This window comes from Paramormyrops kingsleyae, chromosome 18 (genome assembly GCF_048594095.1).
Source record: "Paramormyrops kingsleyae isolate MSU_618 chromosome 18, PKINGS_0.4, whole genome shotgun sequence".
NCBI lineage: Eukaryota > Metazoa > Chordata > Actinopteri > Osteoglossiformes > Mormyridae > Paramormyrops > Paramormyrops kingsleyae.
In genome coordinates this window covers 19,915,757-19,938,856 of record NC_132814.1, presented here as the reverse complement: position 1 = coordinate 19,938,856, position 23,100 = coordinate 19,915,757, and the positions used below count along the sequence as shown (strand labels likewise).

General features: G+C 43.5%; 1 protein-coding gene and 1 long non-coding RNA gene across 4 annotated transcripts in view; one reads left to right on the top strand and one right to left on the bottom strand.

The window, feature by feature from the left end:
• LOC140579577 (uncharacterized) overlaps positions 1 to 23,100 on the top strand; it is a 38,136-nt gene that overhangs the window by 9,221 nt on the left and 5,815 nt on the right. Inside the window, exon 2 of the long non-coding RNA XR_011983540.1 lies at positions 17,116 to 17,173. This is a non-coding gene — a long non-coding RNA (uncharacterized lncRNA). The remainder of the gene's footprint in view (positions 1 to 17,115; positions 17,174 to 23,100) is intronic.
• LOC111837089 (microtubule-associated protein RP/EB family member 1) lies at positions 5,754 to 13,045 on the bottom strand. Of its 3 annotated transcripts, none has more exons than XM_023798886.2 (8): positions 12,890 to 13,045; positions 11,531 to 11,749; positions 11,026 to 11,171; positions 10,274 to 10,472; positions 9,563 to 9,610; positions 8,816 to 8,928; positions 8,567 to 8,719; positions 5,754 to 7,878 (listed from the first exon to the last, which is right to left on the bottom strand). In XM_023798886.2, exons 2-8 carry the CDS (start codon positions 11,649 to 11,651, stop codon positions 7,828 to 7,830), a joined length of 831 nt encoding a protein of 276 aa, XP_023654654.1. In that variant the 5' UTR covers positions 11,652 to 11,749; positions 12,890 to 13,045; the 3' UTR covers positions 5,754 to 7,827. The 3 variants fall into 3 exon arrangements, with proteins under 3 accessions (XP_023654654.1, XP_023654655.1, XP_023654657.1); XM_023798887.2 differs by lacking the exon at positions 12,890 to 13,045 and adding an exon at positions 11,880 to 12,783; XM_023798889.2 differs by lacking the exon at positions 9,563 to 9,610.

Sequence of the window (23,100 nt, the reverse complement as noted above, 5' to 3'; positions counted from 1 at the left end):
ATGTACTTTATTAGTGCTGCAGCTTATCACTATGTTGAAGGACATTTACCTTATTAACCCTCAAGCCAGACAATCTGCAACAAGCAGAAGCTGCCAAGGTTTGCTACTGAAGGAAGGGATTCGCCTGAGTTCACCAATCATGGCTGGGCATTTAAAAAACTGAGTAGAGATGGTCACGTCACCCTTATGTTCAGCCGAGGCACCAAACAGTAAAAAAGATGATTGACAAACTTATCATATAGGGGTGTGGATTAAGGGAGAAAACAACGATGGTGAATGGCTGAGGGAATGATGATGCTTAAGTGGCGAGATATTGTTACACAATGAGAAAATGTATAAAAATTGATGTAAAACAGTATTGGACACACTTTAAGTGTCCGGCCTTGATTGGAACTTCATTGTTGCAATAAAGACTGAATTTGGATCTACACCAACGGCTTCTGACTTCTGATTTGGCGGGAGAAGTAAACACCACAACAACATCATTTTGTTACTTATCTTACTTATGTTTACATCCTAAATAGCAAGACGCAGAATCAAAGTTTTCTTACCAATCAGCATTTACCTTTCCTTCAGCCAGACAGGAGAATATTAAAAACAGTCTTGTTCCCTTGTTTCCCACCCGTGTGTGACAGCACAGAGGTATGTGCTGCTTTGTAAACACTGCTGCTCTGGGGTCTGAATGACCATCAGCTCCAACACACAACACTCAGCTTGACCATTCTGGCTTTGCAGTGTTTTTGGGTAACAGGCCATTGGGAGGTATGCTGGTAAATCCATCTTACCACATGAAATTTGCAAACCTGGAGCAGCGGAGGGTTGGGGTTAGGGTTAGGGTTAGGGACCTTGCTCATCCCTAAAGTCTTTCTACCAACTATGGGACTTGAACCTACAGATCACAGGTATAGTGGCCTAACCCAGCAAGCCACACATCATCCAAACACAAATGCTAAAATAATGAGGATGGAGGATGAGCACTTCTGCTAAATTATGCATGGTGGCAGCAGCTGTGTGCTTGAAGTCATGAAATCCCTACAGACCTGTGAACCTAAATTCTTGTGGACGATCATTTCTTGTTTTGTGGAACACCCTTGTTGAGGTGCTTCGATCACACGGTGTGTCAATCAGGGCCAGATGGCTCTTTCACTCCTTTCATCACAACCCCGTTTCTCCCATTTGCCATTCCTTAGCACCTCGGTTGTTGACATTTGGCCCGATTCTTTTTATACTGATATGAATTACCTGGGCCAGATACCCCGGAATCTTTATTACATCCTCATGCTTAATGTCCCTAATCCTCCAGTGAGGGGCAGCTTCAATGCCCTTTCTACTAAGTAGTCATTCATTTGCAAACTTTAAAGCCAAAACGGTAATAATGTTGTTCTGCCACCCAGTGGTCAGATAACAATCATCATTCTCCTCTGACATTTTACAAGATCCATTACAAATACGTACACAAGACAGGACCTGGCCGACGTGCTTCTGAAAACCCAAACATGACAGAGAGTAAGGAAACAAAGACAAATAAATAAATACATAAAACCCAGCTTCAGCTTGTGAATTTTGACTCTATAATGGCTTATTCAGCTCCATGTTCCCTCGAGTCATGATAGGTGCCCTCAGGAGAATAACAAAAGGGGCCAAACATCCTCATTATCAAAGTTATTACGGTTGAAATGAAGAAATAGGTGAAGCATAAAAGTAATGGAGTTCAGGAGTAGAGAGGCTGGGGGATTATGGGTAACACAGGAGATGATGTTGGCAGTTAGATTACAGCCATAAGCATGTCAGGATGGTACAATTGATAGGGCTCAGTTCAGGAATGGAAAATGAAGACGGTAATCTCCTGGGGAAGGGGGCTGGTGGTATATGCTATTTACTAACCATCTTTCATGTCTGGCTAATAGAACTCCTGCTTTCATTTCCATGAGGCACTCCATGCTGATCCTGCGTGCTGCCTCGCCCCTGTTTAACCTCCCCCCCCCCATGATAACCACTCTTCAGTGCTTGCCATTAATAATAGCGTTTTTTGGTGGGTGGGGTCGGCAATAGCCATAAAGCGGCAGACAGATCCAACAACAAATGCAGAAAAAATAAACAAGTTCACGGTGCCACAGGAAGGTGACGGTAAGATTAATCGCCTGAAGGGTACCCAACAAGAGTGCCCAAGGAGCGCTGGGTCTGATCTTATCTTCATCTCAGCCTAAGGTGTAGGTTTACACCAACAAACAACATTCCGTCACGCGACAACGATCGCAGCTTTGAAATTCAGATGCGCCGATTTAGTGAGATCTCATAAGTTAAAGCACAATCACTTTTACTTTTTCTCCAATCCTGCAGTGACAGAATTACACTTTGACTTTTATTTAAGGGGGGGCCAAAGGGTGAGCAAGGGTTTCTCAGAGGGGTCCATATAAATACGACAAATACACACTCATAATAAACAATGAATTTGTAAATGTTTGTTGAATAAATAAGGGGAAATATCCCCTTTTCTCTTCGTTCCGTCTCTATACAAAATAAGACACAGCCTCCCAGCTAACAAAATGACATCCTTTCAACATCATCTGAACGCCGACAAATGTCATGAAAACGTTTATGATTGACGTCATTTGGACGTTTTTTTGTAGGGTCCTCGGTACCGGATAATGACGTCATTTCCGACATCCTTTCAATGTCCTCTGAACGTTGACAAACATTGTGAAAATGTTTTTTATTGACGTCATGTGGACGTTATTTTGTAGGGCCCTTGGTACAGGACAGACAACGTTATTTCTAACATCCTCACCACGTCTTCACAAAGTTACCATGCTATTTCAAAAACAGCTATACAACGTTGTTTTTTGTAGGACATTTCCAAATGATTCCAAATGTTCTGCATACGTTTGTTCTCTGAAAGTCAGGTCAGTCCGCAGCGTCAGATTTGTCACCTCCTGATAAATCATTCTACCAAGCCATCTTCCCCTTTGTGTACATCTATCACAGCCATAATAACCAGAGTACTGCTTTAAATTAGCCAGATCACGAGCCGTATCACTAATGAAGTCCATAGATGTATGTTTTGATGAAGCCACTGCAAGCGATGATGGAAAGACAGACACTGGGTCAAGATCAATAGAGCACAAAACTGGCCAGAGTGCTCGGTTGTTGCTTTTAAACAGTGGTAGCCCATCCATGTTTCAAGAAATTTCCAAAGCATTCAAGGACTTTAGCATGGTTAAAGGGTAGGACTGCAAATGATCTAGAATTCTTTGTCTGACATCAAACTTAACATATTGTACCCCTGACACATTTTGTATTTGAATTGCCTGTGTGTTTCCCATTAATGTTCTTGAGGTGGTAGGCAGATCAGAATGTCCATGTTTTACCAGTACTTTCAGAAGAGAGTCAACTGCATTGTGCTTGACATAAAACATCTGGGTAATTCTTCCCTCAGAGAACTACTGCCTGAATAACGTCCTTCACTTTCTGATTCTGAATCGCTCACATCTGCAGCATTATGAGCTTGATCTTGAGAAGGAAAATCATGACAAGAAGCATGACAAGAAGGTACTACTGTCAGAATGTGCAGTAAGCATGTATGGGTCTTGAAACAAATCCAGCTGTCCTTGACCTAGTTCACCATCAACATTATGGTTGCTTCCACAGTCAACAAAGTCATCTCTTCCATCTGAAGTGTGCTCAAAGTGGGTTTTCTTATGTGATCGAGACACTTTTGCCCAAATCCGATTATACTGTCGTTTCTTCTGTATGGTTTTGAAGGAAACAGACCTGAATATTTGTCTTTGAAAAAAAATAACATTACTACCACTTAAGATGCAAGTTTAGTTATAGTAGTAATTAATTCCTTAAGAATAAAATTTTAACTTAAATGTTTTTAATAACTTTTGTAAATAAATGAAAAATAACTTACCTTCTCAGTACTCATTTTCTCCTGAAAATGTGTCAATATGTAAAGAACTTTACAGTCTAATATGAGACAAAATAAATACATAAAAATGGCCCCACATTGCAATATCCTTAAAGAAGAGGTTATCTATTGCAGTTCTATTGAACCACTTCCAGCATGCCTAGTATACTTTTACATGAGATGGGTCAGATTTGGTGAAGCTTGCAATATATTTACCATTTCCAGCGGGGTGGCAAGGGCTCTGTTAGGGGTTGCAATTGCCACCCCTTTGAGTCCGCACCTTAGAGCTTCTTAACACTCACTCTAGATGTTGCATATTTGCATTTTCACATAAATATTTAGCACTTATTTTATAGGGACCGCTGCTAGGGTATGTTTGACTGGCAGATTAATATTTAATAATAGACCAATATTTAAAGTTGTACGCTTCGCTCGCAAAGATCGTTACGCATGCTGTATGTTCTCGATCCGCACTTTGATGTTCAGATTTATCGTAGGATGTACTTGGTATAATGAGAATTTTGTGCACATGAACACGGTACGAGAGGACGCAGCAGACTGGGACAATAACGACAGGAACCGGACGGGAAGAGGAACTGTATCGGAGACAAAAAATATCAAATAACACAGGAACTGTATCACAAAGAAGCAGGTGGCAATAAAAGTGTAGATGATAAGCAGTGAATGCAAACGATCAGCGGATTAAACTGCAGGGTCCTTCTATCTTATAATGAGCAGAAACAGCACAGAAAAAATGATTTTTCGAGTACCGATGTTAAAGTGCCCTCCGCCGGGAGGGAACAGGGTGAAGGGGGATTACTGTTACAATGCTTGGGGATGTTTCTGGAGCAGGGCGTGGTGAAAATATCCTGAGGTGAAGACAGACGTAACACCTTGAGCAGTCTACACCGAAGGAACTGGGGCGACGAATGAGCTTTAAAGGCTCATAAATCTCTATTTGATAAAGGACTGGAAGACGTTTAGTCCGATACGCCCAAATGAAATACTACAAGGCAACTATCCGATACCCTTTACAATAAACGCAGAGCTGCTCAGACACACTTTACACTGACCTCACTCTCACATCCACCTTCACCATGTTCCAGTAAAAGTTGTACTAATCTTTCTGTAGTGCAATTTTTTCCCTACGTATCGGCATATTCACCCACCTATTTATTAAAATATATCTATTTTAAAATATTTGGTACTATATATTCTCTTTTTGCCATCTTGTGCGGTTGTGTACTGTGTTGTCTTTATTCGCAATTTCCTCCGAAATAGTTTTGATTTTCTTCATAATGCAACATAACGAACCCATGATTACTCCGTGAACCAGAACAACAGCTCTGAGGTCACGAGTATTAAATTAATTTCTACTGGGGTGCTGTGTGGCTCAGGTCACTGTGCCTGTCATTGGGAAGGTTGCCAGTTCAAATCCCAGGGCTGGCAGAGTGCTTTCATTGCTGAGCAAGACCCTTAACCCCACAGTTATTCCAGGGACTGTCTGACCCTGCTTTTTCAAAAAAAGAAAAAAAATCTGTTCCTGGAGATTAAGCATCTGCCAAGTATTGGAATAACCTGAACCTGACATGTCTTTTATTTCACATAATAGTTTTTGCAGGTATGGCAGTTTGCAGGTTTGCAGCTGAAGATGTCAGGTCATACTCAAGTTCACCAAGCAGTGCATGTTTCATCTCTGGGTACGTCAGATTCCATAACCCACACCCAGAAACTTTTAAATGCCGTGGGACATGCCAGTTTGACTCAACAGTAGCGCATTCACATGTATGACTGTTCACGGCAGCTGGGAAACATGCACAAACGATGACAGCTTGCACAAGGGTACTTGGAAATACTGATTTTATTGTTTGTAAGAAACAGACTTGGGGGGGAGTGGGATGAGGGGAGGAGAAAGAATTAGTCCTGCAAGGAGAGAACGGCTAGGAGGAAAACATGGTCCACAGTGTACAGAAACCAGAGAGAGGAGAAAAGGCCACAGGAGAATTAGGAGATAGCACCATCGCAAGTGTCTGTGCTCCAAACGGGAGCTCAGTTCATCATTTTGAACTGTTGGCAATGTTTCTCTCTCCTCAAAAGCACCGCAGTCTTTATTTGGGGGTGGGGGGGGGGGGGGGGCACACAAACGCGGACTCCAAAGATTCATACACCCTTCCCCAAATCACACACAGGCCGTGACCACACTGGCAGGAAAGAGAACCAGCTAAAAGAAGCTGAAATATACGAGACACATCACACGTCTGAAGACGAGAAAACAGCATACAGGAAACGCTCTCCTACCAGGACAGAGGAGGTATAAACAAGCAGGAAGTGACCAGGCCAGGAAGTTTGGGGGGGGGGGGGGGGGGTCGGTAATAAATACAATAAAACGTTACCAATTAGGATTGGGGGGGGGGGGGAACCCCATGTAGCATAGACCTCACAAAATTCATGAAACACACCCAACGAAAAGTATTATAGCGTTTGAACACTTAAGACAGGGTCAGGGACTCTTCCCAGCATGCTTTGCTCGACAGGGATGAAGCATTCCAAGAATATTTATCATTCTGCCAAAGAAAAAACACCACCATCAAGCATTGACTTAAAAGAGAATTACAACTGGGCTGTTGTCTTTATAAACCAACACAAGTATCTGCGCCTGGCATTTTCAAAAATTAATCCTCATAACTGTCTTGGGCCGACCGTGCAGATGACAAGACTTGCATGGGTCTGAGGCATTAGTGAAAACTGAAAGATAGAGGAATGGTTTGTGTCATGCCTGGTTCTCTAAATATCTTTATTTCAGAGCAGCGCAGATTTGCTCAGTCACAACACTATTTTAAACATACTGCCAAAGAACAAACCAGTCCAGCCACATTTTGTGTGTTATGGGATTTTACAAGGATTAGGGTCAATTAAAAAAAAGGTAATGAATTAACATAAAATAATCTGATCCCTGGAATGAAAATTATCCCCCTAACTAAGAGGAACTTTAATTTGCTGCTGGATACAGATCTGCCATCTTAAAACTGTCCAAAGCCAACAGAAAACAAGCTCCAACGACTGAGCTGAACAGGGAATGACGCTTAAATGTGTCTAATACACCAGGAGGGGGCTGCTCCGAGAATGGGACCCCGCTCAAAACTCCAGACTAAGGGGTTAGGGTCACAGGTTTAAGACGTCAGAAACAAAGGCATTCGGTGTACACAAATTCAGACAACCAAAGGAAATGGATCTGACCAGAGGTTCAGACAAAGGTTTTAAATCCTGCCTATTTAGAATGAACATTAGACAAAGTAGTAAAAATGCCTTTCAAATGCAATTAACGTGCCTTTTTTCCTGGGAAAAAAGGACTGTATACCCCTAAGCACTACACAGCCCAAGAGGAAGAAGAGAAATGTGGTAAACTGAGGAAGAGGCCTATTCTGAACAGCGTGTCTCCACAGTATGTCTAAACAGTCAAATACTAAATTCCAATAGTAAAAATGATCATAAGCAGTTAATTACAATCTTTAAAAAAAACACACAACATTGGGGGCATTTATAAATTCACAACAACCAGGTTTTTCTTCCAATACAAAAAAAGTGAAGAGGTGACATTAAAAAAAATAAAACAAAAAAAAGTGTACAGGTGCCAATAATCTCACTCTGCTTCGGAGGGGAGAGGAGACCAGGGGGAAGGTGAATATCTCTGACGGGTCGCTACGGCAACTCGGCAGAAACAACGCGCTGCACCTGACCCCCTCCCAACCAATCAGAGCACAGCATGACAGGTCCCCAGAAGGGGTACTTTTTTTTGCAGCCAGATACATCTGAAATAATTAAAGTTCATTCAGAACCAAATACTTAACATGATCTGGTGGGGGGTGTGGGTGTGTTTTGGTGGGACGGGGCGTAGACGATGACAAGGTGCAAGGTCATTAGAACTCCTCTTGGTCCTCTGACTCTGCATCCGGTATGACAAACCCCTCCTGCAGGAACAGGATGGCTCAGATGAGGCGTTACACAAAGCATACGGGCGTCACTTTCAAAATAAGAGTCTGATCCACTAGCCATCATTTACTTTAAAATGATTTCTGTTTATTACTAATTTTCATTTACAGTCCATTTTGTATTTACATTAATCTATTGTTGTATTTATGTTTTTTTCTGTGCCACTAGTATCACGGTATTTTTAGGCAGAACAGAAATGCACAGTATTTTCTATGAAAATGTACCAAATGGTGAATTTTAAATGAAAATTTTGATATAATTCCTCACCGTTACCCATCAAATTCCCTGTGAGACTCTAAATGGTTTCATTTTATGTTGTGAATTCTGGGATTCTGTGCAACGTCACGACAGAAACTCCCATGCTGCTTACAGCCTGGAAGGAATACTACAGAGTCCCAATTTTAATACATGATAGAAGTTAAACATAAATGGGAATGTGTCATCTTACATTTCATTTTGCAAATATACTGATGTACGATAAACGTTCAATACATCACCCAGGTCAGGGATCAATAGAGTTCTATCTTATCTTATCTTATCTGTGCAACAAAACCTAAAGACAGCATTGAAAATAGTTTCCACAATGATGTTTAAGAACAGCATCTGTTGTGTCTGGATGAAACTGAACCATTCAGAGCAGAGCATTTATCCCGCTGCTATACTTACATCTGTGGCATAAAGAATGTCCACGATCCTCTGCAGGGTTGGGTCACACTCGCCCTCCTTCTCCTGGCATATCAATTCAATATTCCTTAGCTTGCCAAAGTAAAAATCTCTCTCCTTCTCCATGTCCTGAATGGTGGACTTGAGAATATTTATCTGGAGGACAGAATATCTTGTTAAAGGGACATGCCGCTTCTCCGAGACCTTCCAATATTATAGTGGCGTTAAAGGGGAGGCCAAGGCATTCCACACCTCCTGGATGAGCTCGGCCCTGTCATCATCGCCGCCTCCCATCCCTGGCCTCCGTGCCGAACTGGGGGCCATCTTGGGAGTGGTCTTGGGAACAGCCGCCGATCGCTGGGGAGCTGGACAGCAGCCAGAGGGGTTGGGGGAGGGGGACACAGGGCAAGTAAGACAACGTGGGCCAGGACTGCAGAACAAAGTGGGGGGAGGGGCACTTCCACCAGATTCATCGTTCATTAAACCCCTGAGGTGCTGTGCTGCTGGTATCCAAGGCGACTGCCACAGCAGGCATTTCTTACAGAGTGCAACGTTTACCAGAGCAATCTGGGTTAACTAGCGTAGTGGTTCTCAACTTGCTCCTCTGGCATCCCCAGACGGCTCACATTTTCGCTCCCTGCCAGACAGTCCACGTTTTGGCTCTGGGAGTCTGAAAAACACTGAAGTAGCAGTCTCGGACCTGAACAGCAGGGGGCGCTACCACTCACCTCAAAACAGGCACCATTTCTAGCCAGGTCTAAGCACCAGAACAAGGAAAAGTGTGCTGTCCCCTATAGACACAGTTCCTCCGGGAACCACCACTGCCCAACGTGTATCTTCAAAAAAAAAAAATACCACCCCTATAAGTGGGACATGCCAACTCCCCCCACACAAACTAACAAGTGTGAGAGCCCAAAAACACCACGGGTAAAAACGGGAAACCCACAGTGACCCCAGTGCAGGGAAACTGCCCAGCAAGGAGCTACGGACTGACTGTACCAATCAATGCAGCGGGCTTGGGCACCTTTCTAGGAGAGAGTCGGACCTCTGCAATACATTAAGAGGCAGCAGTAAGTCCATTACTCAGCTTTTGGAAATGGCTCAGGACACCAGCTGAGAGCCGGCTGTCATTGGCTCAAAGTTTAGTTTCCTCAGCGAATCGGGTTACAAAAAAGCAGACAAGTGACAACAAGGGCTCCTCTACTAGCCTGATCTGTCTTTATGGTCCATGAATGTTCTTATGTTACCCTTCTGGTCCTTGAATAGTTTTATTATGCTCCTGCTTTGTCTGAAGTTGTTGTTTAACTCCTGCTCCTATAACGCTCACACACATAACTGGGCTGAACTCATGCCCAGTGGACTCACCAAAAGTCGTTCGTTTGTAATGTGCTATTTGTCTGACTTGTACATCGCTGTGGACAAAAGCATCTGCTAAAAATAGGCAAACTGGGAACTAGGGACACAAACATTTTCTAGCAGGATTAGTAGCAATAACAGTGACCTTTGTCCACCAAATAACTCAGAAAACAAGCAGACTGGTTTGAGACAGACATCTGACTCAGGTTCACTTTAAAAACCGGCGCCGAACCCAAGTCCTGTTCAAACATTGACCGCATCCAGCTTGGCTCTTTTCTGACGCTGCATGCCCGAACAGGCACGTCCCCGTGAGGAAAGCCACGCAGCGGTGCCCAAGTCGGGCAGGGCACTAACCGGTGTTGAGCACCTTCTTCGGCTTGTTCAGGGCAGGCACTGCGGAGTTGGGCATGGGCACCGTCTCCTGACCCTGGCGAGCTTCAACTGGGTCATACTCCTTCCCGTCATAGTTGGCATCGAAAAACTTCTTGAACCACTGGACAAACTCAAAGTTATCCTGGAATTTCCCCTTCACCAATTTGTCAACAGGGATAATCTGGGGAGAGAGAGAGAGAGAAAAGTATGGAGAGTAATTATGACAAGAGTTCCCATTTGTCATGTGACCTACCTCTAAATAATAATAAAAAAATATATATATAAAAATAAAGATGAAGTATTCAGGAGGCAGATCCAGACCAGCATGTCAAAGAAATTAAATAACACGGCAACAGGCTGTAAAGCAAAGTGAGCCTCAGATATTAAAGGACCATCGGATAAATTACATGATCGGCAGCAAATGTGAATGACGGGCTGCTCCGCGTGTCGTGACTGAAGTTAAACACCCCTAAAACTGAAGACACCCCTAAGCATGAGGAACAAACCACCTGCATATTTCAGACACCACTCCCGCCAATACTTAGACAATATTCCACAGATAACAGCCACTTCATAAAAAGTTTGTGATCAAAGGTCCAAAGGCAATAACCAGGTAGAGCTTCAGAGCTGGGAAAATAAACCTCCCAAGAGAATAGGAGCTTATGTAAAGCTGAATTCACAAAAAAAGCCACAGCCTGCGTGCGCAAGAAGATATAAAATCGATGATTACTGACCTTATCTACACCCATCTTCTTGAACCCAGCTTGCAATATTTTAAAGTTGTGGATAAACTCGTGTTCCAGTTTGGCCTGAAATTTGACTTTTTTCAAAGGCACACAGCCGGGAAACAGCATATCCATAAACTGGCAGTAGGCCGCACCTAAAAAAGAAGCAGACAGGCATCCACAACTGTTAGCAGGTTCTTTGGTGGGAAACGGGACATGTTGATGAATAGTCTATTTAGCAGGCTTTGCTACCCAAAGCAATACACAATTGAAAACAGCTTTTTTTTGGAGCAACTGGAGGTTGAGGCCCTTGCTCTGGGGCCCAACAGTAAAACAACTCTGCCAATTCTTGGATTTGAACCAGTGATCTTCTGATCACAGCCACAGTGGCCTAATTTGCCAAGCCACAAACATGACTATCAGTTAGAAACTGTGTCTAGTACACCGCAGGCCAAATTTACATCTATTCAGATGGCTCAAGTTACATGCAGGGACCCGCTTTAAGACTTCCCACCTGAACACAGCAGCTCGATCTTGGTGAGGTTCAGCTGTAAGGACTCATTGATCCATGCCAGCATGTCATGGCGACTCAAGTTGTCACTGGTGACTGAGGTGGAATAGACATTCACAGCCATCCTGCATCAGCTGCAACAAAGGGTGAGGGACGCTGGTTACGCCGGCGGCGTTCTACGGGACTTCAGGCCTTGGATACAGCACAGAGAATCCAGCACACCTGAAGAGGCAAACAGAAATTGAGGTGGGACCCAGCAAAAGCTGCTGAAACATCGGATAGATTCACACGGGCAAATACAGGCATTTAATAACGAGTCAAACAATAGTTAATGTATATCACGAATGTATACCACAATAAACTCCTCTGAACTAGACGAATAATAAGCCAAAAAGCGATTGTTTATAGAGTACTCGAGCGGTCATAGTCCTTGACCAGAATTAACCGGGGAGACGGAAACACCGTCGCAATGACAGCTGCGTCACCCACCACGGAAGTGACGCATCCCCCGGCCCTGTGCGACCCGTGTGTCGTGCTCTGGTGCAAAACCACGTATATTACCGGGCATCCCCCTTTCCTCCCTCCGTATCGACCGCTGACAGCTCCCGGACACGCGACTGACGCCCGGATACAGCGCGCCGACCGGCTAACAAAAAGGCTCCGAGGGCTGGGTAGGCGGGAAATAACACATCCTCCCCACTAAGACACGCATTATGCGGTGGCCGCAGCAGGCTGCCCGTCACACCCCAGGCCCCCAGGCCCGGCCGAGGGACCGCCGGCCAATAGGAAACACCGGCGCAGCCTGAAAGGCCTGCAGTGATAGTGGAGATTTTTAATGACAAAAAACTAACGGAAGGAAGGGGAGAGGACATAAAACATAATTAAAGTGAGTAAATGATGAGAAATACTGTATACAAAGTAATCGAGGCGGAGACGGGAAAAACCCAAGCAGCCCGGTTCTCGCCTCGGCCGCTTAGCACCGGCTTCCCCACCGAAGTGAAGAAAGCTCCCCGAAACAGGGAGGGGTGTCTGTGGCTATCTGACCGAGGTCCATCCCACGGCCACCACGGCCTTAAAGCCGCAGACGTCGTCCCGATCCCACGCAGCAAAGGGCCGCCTGCCAAGGTCTCCGCGACGCCGCCGCCGTCGCTGTGAACTGGGCGGCTTTAGCACTTCCATATTGGCCGTCTGCCCCCCACCCCCCTCCAGCTAGCCGCGGCGGTTAGCTCCGGCAACCAGCATTCGCACCCAATGCTCCCCTGCGTCCGCCATTCAATTACTCTATCTTTCCCTTCCGCTTATGTTCCCACCCCCAACAGAAAAATAAGAACGGTAAAAAAAAAAAAAAGCCGCCCGCCTTACCCGCTAACTGAGCCGAGTAGCTGCGGACGTTGACTATACGTGAGGCGCGGTTTAAAACGTCCTTCTACAGAGAGGCTGAACTGTCTGCCGCCGGTGAGCTCCCTTGCTGCGTGCTGCGTCGCTCCGGGCGTTCGCTTACGTCAGTGCGTAACGGCACGGCGCCGCGTGCGGTGAGCCCTTCCTAACTACCACTGACGTCAGCACGTAACGGCGCCGTGGGGCGAGGCGTTAGTTTAACCACTCGGTAGCCGGACAATAGCGTCTATCGTTTACAATCGTGACAGCCCTACCTCTGATAATAGCGTACAATAATGAAAAACACCCTTTATTAAATAAAACAAAGCAGTACTATGGCAACATTATTTCTTTCTTTCTCGTTCTTTCTTTCTTTTCTCTCTCTTTCTTTCTTTCTATCGCTTTGCACCTCTGTAATGTACACACAACTATGGCGACGGTCTACTGTTTTTTGAACTTGCACGACCAAAATAACGCTGTAATTCTTTCATCTTAAATCAAATCAACTTCTGTAGTTAATTTTTTTAATTGTCATTTCTTTTGTACATTGTAGTGCAACATATAATATCTTGGAGTTACACAGTCACCCATATTTCTGAGACTGCATTGCAGGTTCTCCTGCTTTGTGCAGTCCAAAAACACACAGTTCAGGTGCATCCATAATGTATGTATGTATGTGTGTGTGTGTGTCCCCTGCAATGGAATTCCACCCTGCCCTGCATTTCTTAGTATATGCTTCAATCTGTGACCCCGACAAGCAGTTATGGAAATTAGAGGAATATGATATGTTTGCATTTTAATTGCTTTGATGGCATTTTTCTCTGCAGTGACTGTTTCTGGAGAGATTTAAGTTAGCAATATTTGTGTTAGTTTAAGTTCCCGATACTCCTGGTTATAAGATCTTGCCCCTAACCACTATCCTATCTGCTACCTGCATACATACACAAGAATTACAGATAAGAAATAAAGAATGTATTCTTGTATACATACTTGTGTACATATGTATAGAGGAATACATTCTTTATTTCCTATCAGTAATTTTCCCCTAAGAAGTGTGGTCATTAACACGCATAGTCATACCAATATGTAATTACTTGAAGACAATCTGTTCTAGTGCACATGCCCACACACACCCCAGAAATGTGTTTTTACGAATGTCTGCCAAATCAGCACCAGTGCCAGGGAATAGATCCGTAACACTGTGGATTGCGCAAACCACATTTTCCATGGGTTTCGGCAAAGAAGGATTTTGTCATTACGATCATCCCAGATGGTGTAGGTTATACGCTAAAGGAGCTGTATTTAAACAGCCCAGATAAACAAAGGTGTGTAAGAGGGCAAGAACTTCAATGCATTAACCTTCCAATACAATATCTTTAAAAATAAGTGTCTTATCCTATTGTAAATAGCATTACGTGCACTCTGGAGCAGGGACAGAATGCAAAGCTGGGAAAACACATCAAACACCCCTATCCCCGGCACTGAAGCTGCACAGGTTTGTGTGATCTGCTCTGTTCTCCCTACACAAGTGGCTGCATCTCAAGTCACCCAAACATTAAGCCCAGGCGACATGACTGGACTTAAACATCACAGAAATGAGTGTGCAAACAAGCGGGAGGTGGTGTCCTGGTGCAGTCATGACGATCTCCGTTGCCCAAAGAGATGATTTTGTATATTAGGAGGCTTTCACAGCCCTAACCATAGCCCCCACCACGTTCCATTACCACGACCAGCTCAGCGGCTAATACTGTCAAGTCCTTTACATTCCTGGGAACAACAATCTCCCAAGACCTTAGGCGGGAGAACAAAACTGACCAGAATATTAAGGAAGCACAGTAAACGATGTTCTTCCTGTGGCCACAGAAGAAGTTCACCCTCCCTCAGACTATGATGCTCCAGGTTTACAGTTCCATTGCACTCTTATTCGCATTCTGCTCTCTGACTGTTATACGTCACTGTGAGCGCCACTCTGAGACATATTAGTGTGAACTTGCATGGCCAATGAACCTCATTCTGATTTTGAAATACATGAAAAAAATGCATATTTTTCAGTGTAGGTACCACAATGCGGCCTAATATTCGGGCACCCGTTTCATCTTGATTTTTTACTTAAGCTTGCCAAGACTTATAAAAACTTGGGCAATTATTGCTGACGGATAAACTGCACAATGTTTACACAAACATCGCCGATGACACAGACTTGTGCCGCAGGGTCGCCATGGCAACGGTGCTGTCACTGTTCCCTGCGAATCACATGATGCCTAGCTCGCCAACTCTAATGCTGCATTCCTTTTGAAGTGCGAAGATGGAATTTCTGAGTCCCTAGTCAGAAATATCAACTCGGACACCCCCTGGAGTCTGACTTTCAACTTGGAAGGTTGGAGGAACTTTTACAACTCCAACCTCATAATTCAAGATGGCTGCTCCCTTCATCAGCGGCAAAAAGCTACAGTAAATAGCTGTTCCTACTGCACGTCTGTCTTATTCGTGGCTCATTAAATCAATCGTACACACAGTACTGCCAAACCTATATCCCTGGCGCATGTTGCTACGGTATTTTATGGGCAAAATACTGCGTAATGCATTGTTATGAACTAGCATTGCTAACAATAGCTAACGGTGAATCTGGCTAGTTGTATTGGAATGCCATTAACTCGTGGTGTGACATCATTACCAGCTCCAACCCATGAGGTAAATGGAGCTCAGAAATACTACCAATCCTGTACACACTGTGGCCCAGATGTTAGCACCCAATCAGCATCTTGTAAAAAACCAGGTGAGGTCATGTGCAGTTCTATAACAAGGCAGGAAGCAAAAATACATTACAAAATTACTTCAACTTGGTTCTGAACTAGTGTGTCCTTGGTGGCGGGGGTGTCCACTGTATCAGGTGGCTGTTTTTGTTCATTTTTCATGCCTGCTTCTTGTTCTGCTTTTCTGTTTGAACACGTGTCGCATTTGTTTTTCTGTTCATGAACCAAAGCAATGTTTGTGTCATTCTCTAACACCTGCAGTGTGACTTGTTTTCTTTCAGTAGTCTCTCTGGTCCCTGCTGAATCACCCTTTCATATTTTTGAGGATTTCCCTGCCTCTGAGCAAAACACTTGGCCCAGATATGTGGCTGTACAAACATATTTCTAAGGTTTAAAGTTCCCTTTGGAGAAACACTTTTCGCAAGATAAATGATAAAAATGAATCAACTGCTAAATTAATTGTACTGTGTGAAAGTTTGGTCTACCCTGGCCAAAAATACATGTTCTGTTGATTTTTGTAAGCAAAACAAAATTAACACATGCTCTGCACTGAAACACGTGATATATTCCTGCTAATTTTAATGCATAGTCACTTTTTATTCCCAGAAAACTGAAAACACTAAATGTGGCATGTGTAACAGTTTGGGCGCCCGGTCGGTCAGTGCTCAGTAACACCTCCTTTGGCAGAAATCAAATCGCAGCCTCCAATCATTTCTTGAAACCAGCTAATAGTCTTTCTATTCCTACTTTCTTCCTTGCAAACACTTCAAGTTCAAAACCATTCTTAGGTTGTCTTGTATTTGCTGCGTGTTTGAGATCTGCCCATAAATTTTCAATAACATTCACGTGCGGGAACTGTGAAGGCCATTAACATTCACGTGCGGGGGCTGTGAAGGCCAATAACATTCACGTGCGGGAACTGTGAAGGCCATGCCGTGGTTCATTTTGCTGTATTTTTTGGATCATTGTCTTGTTGGTATCTCCAGCCTAATTTCAGCTTCAGGTTCTACACAGGCTAATGGACATCAAATCTGTTGATACTTTGCAAAATCCATACTGCAGAATCCATGTCTTGCCCTGCCTCTCATGTCCACCTGATCCTCCTATCTCCTCCCTGCTGTGGCCCTACTAAGCCACGCCTGTTGCTTGTTGTATCCTTGTCAGGCATTGTATAGAAGTGCCAGTCTGTCCTGTCAGCTCCAGTCCAGTCATTGATGTTGTCCCTCCTGTTGCTTTGCCCTTCCCTGTTCTAGCCTCCATCTGATCCCAGGCCTGTCCCCTTGTGCTTTTCTGTTCTCCTGATTGAACCCCTCACTGTCCCATTTTGTTTCTCCCTTAGCCAGTTGTGTATCGTCTAATAAAGCCCCCGTCTCTCGAGTCATACCTTTCCTTCAGATGCACATCTGAGTTTAATAGTTAAAAAGGTCTTTTTATCTTGAAATGCTTTTTTTTCTCCAGACATACCTTCAGTGACTGAAGCCCGGTGGTCATCAACTCTGATCCTGATCTGTATCAGGTATGTTAAATCAGGGCTGCACCTAAGCTCTGCAGGGTGGAAGATCTCCAGAAGCAGGGTTGGTGACCACTGCTGTAGACAAAGTGTTCAATTTTAGCTTCGTCAGACCACAGCACTTGGTTCCAAAAAGCACTTTGTTCAGACGGTGGACCGATACTACTCCTAGCTAAACTTTCCAGAATGTTCTTTGCAGTGATATGGGGCTTTCGCTTGGGTTTCTTGACCAGTCTCAGAGCTGATCTGTTAGAGCATTCTTGGTCTTCCAGATCTTGCCATAGGTTTTAACAGTTCCTCTTGATTTCGATTTCTTAAGATAATTCAGACAAAGGAAATTGCAAACCGGAAATTATTTTTACCAGGTGTGTTGTGCAAACCAAATTTATGGATAAACACCATTTCAAAACCACACACACAAGGCATAAAAAATACATAAAAATACATTAATAGATACCCGATAAATGAAGTATGCAAGTAGCAGTGTTACATTTAGCTTGTTGACTAACTAGTTAAAGTCAGTCCGAAAATAGTTTGCTAGTTGTGTTCAAAATACATGACAGGGAGATGGAAAAGGCTGTGTTGTGTTGGTGTTTGTGGCTAGCTAGCAAAAACTGAAGGACAGTGTAATATGTGCAGGCAACTGAGTTGGTCTCCCATCTATCTTGCTGTTACGTTAGCTAAATAACATTAGTATAAGTCCATTACACAGCTTCACATTGTGTCTGTGCTGTCACATTACCCAAGCAGACATGCGTGTGATATATTTTGACAGTTTTAGGCTAATGCAGCATATCAGAATCAGAATCAGAATCAGAAAAACTTTATTTATCCCGGAGGAAATTGCTCATGTTACTACAGACGGTCACACAGAGACACAGGACAAGAACATAAAAGAAAAGAATATCAGATGTAAGTATAAGAACTAAAATAAAATTATAAGAGACTCTGCGCTATATACCCATGATATATACAGAAACAGAAATACAATATATATAAATAGAATAAATACTGTTAAGTGGTAAATTACACAGGTAAATTACCAGATGAACATTGCACATCCGAATAGCAGCAGGTTTCTTGCCCAGGCTAGGGTATGGTATGTAAGGTATGTAAGGTATGTATGGTGAGTTGCAGGATGGAGTTTATTTATTTATTTTAGCGACTGAGGCTGGGTGTGAGATCAGTGTGAGGAGTTATAGAGTCTGATGGCCGTGGGTAGGAAAGATCTTCTGTAGCGTTCAGTGGAGCACTTAAAGCTAGGCTGGGTGTGAGATCAGTGTGAGGAGTTATAGAGTCTGATGGCCTTGGGTAGGAAAGATCTTCAGTGGAGCACTTAAAGCTAGTCAGCCTGTAGCTAAAAGTGCTTCTCTGATCAGCCACCATATTGTGGAGCGGGTGATCAGCATTGTCCATGATAGACTGAAGCCGGAACAATATCCTCCGTTTAGCCACCATTTCCAAGCTGTCGAGTTCCTCACCCACTACAGAAGCCGCTTTCCTAATAAGTTTGTTCAGCCTCTTGGCCTCTGCCACTTTCATGCTGCCACCCCAGCTTGCTACAGAGAAGAAAATGGCGCGGCCACCACAGCCTCATAAAACATCCGCAGCATGGTGTTGCAGACTCTAAAAGACCTGAGTCTCCTTAGGAAGTACATCCTACTTTGACCCTTCTTGTAGGTAGCCAGTGAATGCTTTGACCAGTCCAGCTTATTGTCCAGGTGGACGCCGAGGTACTTGTAGTCCTGAATGATCTCCACATCCACCCCCCTAATGGACAGGGGAGTAGCAGGAGACCGTGGGACAACAACATAGAAACAATTTAGTTGCCTTCTTATACTTGCAGTAGCACATTCACTTGGCTAGCAATTGCAAAGAGCTAAAGATAGCTCTGCCCGTTGCCATTCCCAGTCCCTTGGTGGGCAGGGTGCTGCTGACAGCATAGGGCCCCTTCAGCAAGGTCCTTAACCTCAGCTGCTCATGGGCCACCAAGCCCAGCCTCTGCTCTGACCCCAAGTTCTGCTCTCACCTGTTCATGGCCGTGTGTGTCAGTCACAGGAGAACAAGACGGGATATGCGAAGGCTGACATTTCATTGCATTCGCTCCCTGTACAGTGGCAATAATGGCATTCTCAGCAGTGTAAGCAAATATGCAATCATGTAATAAAATTTAAATGGAATATGTATTTATGATAAAACAAAGTGCGGCATAAGCATAAATAAAAACGTGGTCATCTATTGATCTACATCTACATTCCTTAGAAACAGCACGCAAATTCAACTAAATTAAACAAGCTGTCCTGTAATCTCCTGATGCATGAAAAACACGTCCATTTAAAGTTTTACTCCACTTATCGGTGAGGCAATAAAATCAGATAAGAAGAGCTTGTATGAAATGTGCTTTCACTCGTCCTGTGGGAACGACAGAGACAGAGGCTGCCTTTGCTGTCTCCTTCCCCTCCCCCATAGCAGTCTGACTCTGTTGCCAAGCAACGTATCCAAATTGGGGGGGGGGGGTAGCTATTCACAGATGAAGTAGTGTTTGAGGAGTAGAGATAAATGCCTGATCCCAGCCTTGACAGGCAGACCTGGACAGGGGAAATTGCACAGTTACACCAACCCAGCTTGCTTTATCTTTCCTATTGTTACAGTTCCTTTTTGTTCCCTCTGAGCATAACTGGCAAGGCGGTTTGTGGCTTATGGCCACGAACAAAGCACTGCTGTATACGACACATGTACACTGCAATCTTATCACTCTGACCTATCAGTATGCATGTTTAACACAAGGCAATCACTCCAGCCTATCAGAGTGCATGCATACTGGAAGGCCATCAGTCTGGCCTATCAGAATGCATGCTTAGAGGAAAGCTACCACTCCAGCCTATCAGAATGCACGCACACTGGAAAACCATCACTCCAGCCTATCAGAATGCATATTACCTGTAACGCCACCATTCCAGCTGAAAATAAAAAAAATTAAAAAATCCATTTATAAAATTATTAATTACATATATGATATACATTTCTATATAACTACAGCACATTATTACGGGCAGGAATAGTAAAACTAGCACACTAATAGAATTTTAAGATACATCACAAGTACAGCCTTGCAGCAGGTGCTGGAAACACCCCAGTCCGTCAGTGGCTACTCACTGTCAGCTGTGTGAGAGATCCAGCCCGGCCCAGCCAACTGCAAACAGTACCAGAGCACTCGGCCCACAGGCTCCGGGAAGCATGGCACTTTCAATAAGTAGAGTGCTGTGCTACCACTGCGAAGGTTATAAGTTCAGATCCCAAGGAATACGGCTCATTTGTAATTTACTTCAGATAAATATCAGTTACTAGACAAAAATCCCCTCTCTGGAGTACAGAATGGATAGCAATGAGCTACTGAACATAGAGCTACACCTGGCTGTCATTGCATAGAACTAAATTTCCCAGTCAGACCTCTAATTCTGGTACAGCCAAAACAACTCCCTCAATTTTTCTTCTGTGCACTCATATCCTCAATCCTGCTGTGCATATTATATGATATTAATAAATGTAATATGATAATTAATTAAATATGATATATTTTTCATAACTATTTTATGGATTTTGTTTATTGTTCACAATGCTAGTTCCTTTTCTGTAATCCATTTCAATTACAAAAGTAAAATGACAGACTATAAAAACATTACAAGATAGGATCAGCGTACAGTGAAATACAATGTAAATGGGGCAGCGCACAGTGAAATACAATGCAAAGGGGACAGTGTACAGTGAAACTCACTGCAAAGAGGTCAGCATACAGTGAAACACGACGCAAAGGAAGTTTGACACATAAGATAGTTTAGCCACAAACCTTTTTTTTAAACTGTGTACTGTAGTGCATCGTTTTGTCTTTAATTTTGAGACAGTGCTGAAAACTGCCAAAGCAGCACTTTTCAAATGAAGGCCTGTAGTGCCACCTACAGGTATAATGCAGCCATTGATCATTTTTGTCGCTCCAGGCCTCTGTAGGCCTCTAGAAGAAATAGCAAAACATTTTTGTTGCCTCCGTATAATACTTTAATATAAAATACTTTAATAATGAATGCACTGTAATTTAGGGCTTGAACAAAAGGTCTCCATTACATTTTGTAAATGCCATTGTGCACAGCATCCAGGAGTACGTGGGATCTCGGCCTAATCTCGGCCTGTCTGCATGTGGAGTTTGCATGTTCAGCATGTGGAGTTTCCATGTTCTGTGAAAACATGTGTGTTTGCATGCATGTGTGCGTATGTCTGTGTGTGTGTGTGTGTGTGTGTGTGAAGACTTATTCTGGACCGGCAGCCTGGGCATAAGCAGAGCATAGCACAGGACGTAGAACCAAATGCTTTAGGGTTGTGTGTGTGTCTCCCACTGCTGACATTAAGTTGTCTCTTGGGTTCATCAGGGGTGACCAAAATGCAGGGAAGCAAACAGCATGTCCAACGCAGTGCAGAGGGAGACACAGGGCTGAGTAAGAGTCCCCCCCCCCCCCCAACACCCCGTCATCAGTCGTTTGTCAGGTGTGCTGCCGCTGTTTGGCGGCCTGGCTGTTGTATGACCCGCAGCTAAACTGACTAAATGTGTATAGTCCTGGAAATAACCCTCATTAGAGGATGTTGTTTGTCTCTAATCACCGGCAGAATCTCCAAACTGTATTTATATATATATGTATTTATATTTATATATGTGTATTTATATTTATATATGTCCATGTCTGTGCCCTGTGATAGGTCGGCATCCTGCCCAAAGTATCTCCTGCCCTGTGATAGGCCGACATCCTGCCCAAATTGTCTCCTGCCCTGTGATAGGCCGGCATCCTGCCCAGGGTGTCCTCTGCCCTGTGCCACCTGGGTTGGGTTTCAGAACAGTCATTTCAGTTATATTTAGATTTAATACACTAAACTCTGCTGTTTAATGAGTCATTATAGAGGGAAAAGCATAATTTCTGTTACTGAAAAAGTGAGCTCTGACATGGCTCTACAGATCAATCCAGGCCGAGTTGTAAAGAGACTGTCCTCTACCGAACTGATATAGTTTAAAAATATATCCTTTGCTCAAATTCATTTGAAAACAACAACCCCACCCATACTTCATGTTTGTTGTGAAATTCCTGAAATACTTTATTAACATCCGACTCCATTGCGTAAACTGAAAGACGCCCGGACTTGTCAGGTCATACGAGTCGGGAGCAAAGACTGTGCAGACAATAGAAACCTGGAGTCACATGATCTTTATTGAGGATGTGCATCGTGAGAAGGGTCAAGTCACTTCTTCTCCAAAAAGAATAGAATAAAACCACATTGTCAAATTACGAGCACAGGAGCCATTAATCCCAAGTAATGGAATCCCGAGTAAGTTCACCTGCTAATTTTACCTGTGATTCATTCTTAGATTAAGAACTGGTATATATGCATGTTTGGTCCATGGTTATACAAAACAATCTAAGAAAACAAAACAGTACAACAAAACTGCAAAATATATATACGTATGTGTATGTACTAAACATACAACTATATGTAGCTTTCACGATTGGTCCTACAGTCCTGAAATAGTTACAAAATATAACATACAGTATAACACAATGGTACTTACTTGGCAACAAATAAAACCAGACATTGTTAAAGTCTACAGTGAAAGTGAGAATAACAGATGTTACAATAATAATCCTTAATCTACAAACACTAAATTCAACTATTGTGGCTAAATTCTAAAAAAAGTTTTTGCAGGAGCTGAGAGTACAAAAACATAGCACCTAACAGTGTAAATAACACCAAAGAAACAGGGAATTCCTTATTCCTCAGAGGCAGGTTTTATCACGTGGCAAATGTCTTGGAAGCAGAACCATTTTAACAGACTCACATTGCTGAAAAAGATCTGTCACAGAAATCCTTCTTTCTTATATAAACATCGCTGGGAC

Coding starts and splice junctions, on each gene's coding strand:
- LOC111837089 (XM_023798886.2), bottom strand. CDS start 11,651: ATGGCTGTGAATGTCTATTCCACCTCAGTCACCAGTGACAACTTGAGT. Junction 11,172..11,530: donor GATCGAGCTGCTGTGTTCAG/GTGGGAAGTCTT, acceptor CTTCTTTTTTAG/GTGCGGCCTACTGCCAGTTT. Junction 8,720..8,815: donor GGGCCGAGCTCATCCAGGAG/GTGTGGAATGCC, acceptor TCTGTCCTCCAG/ATAAATATTCTCAAGTCCAC.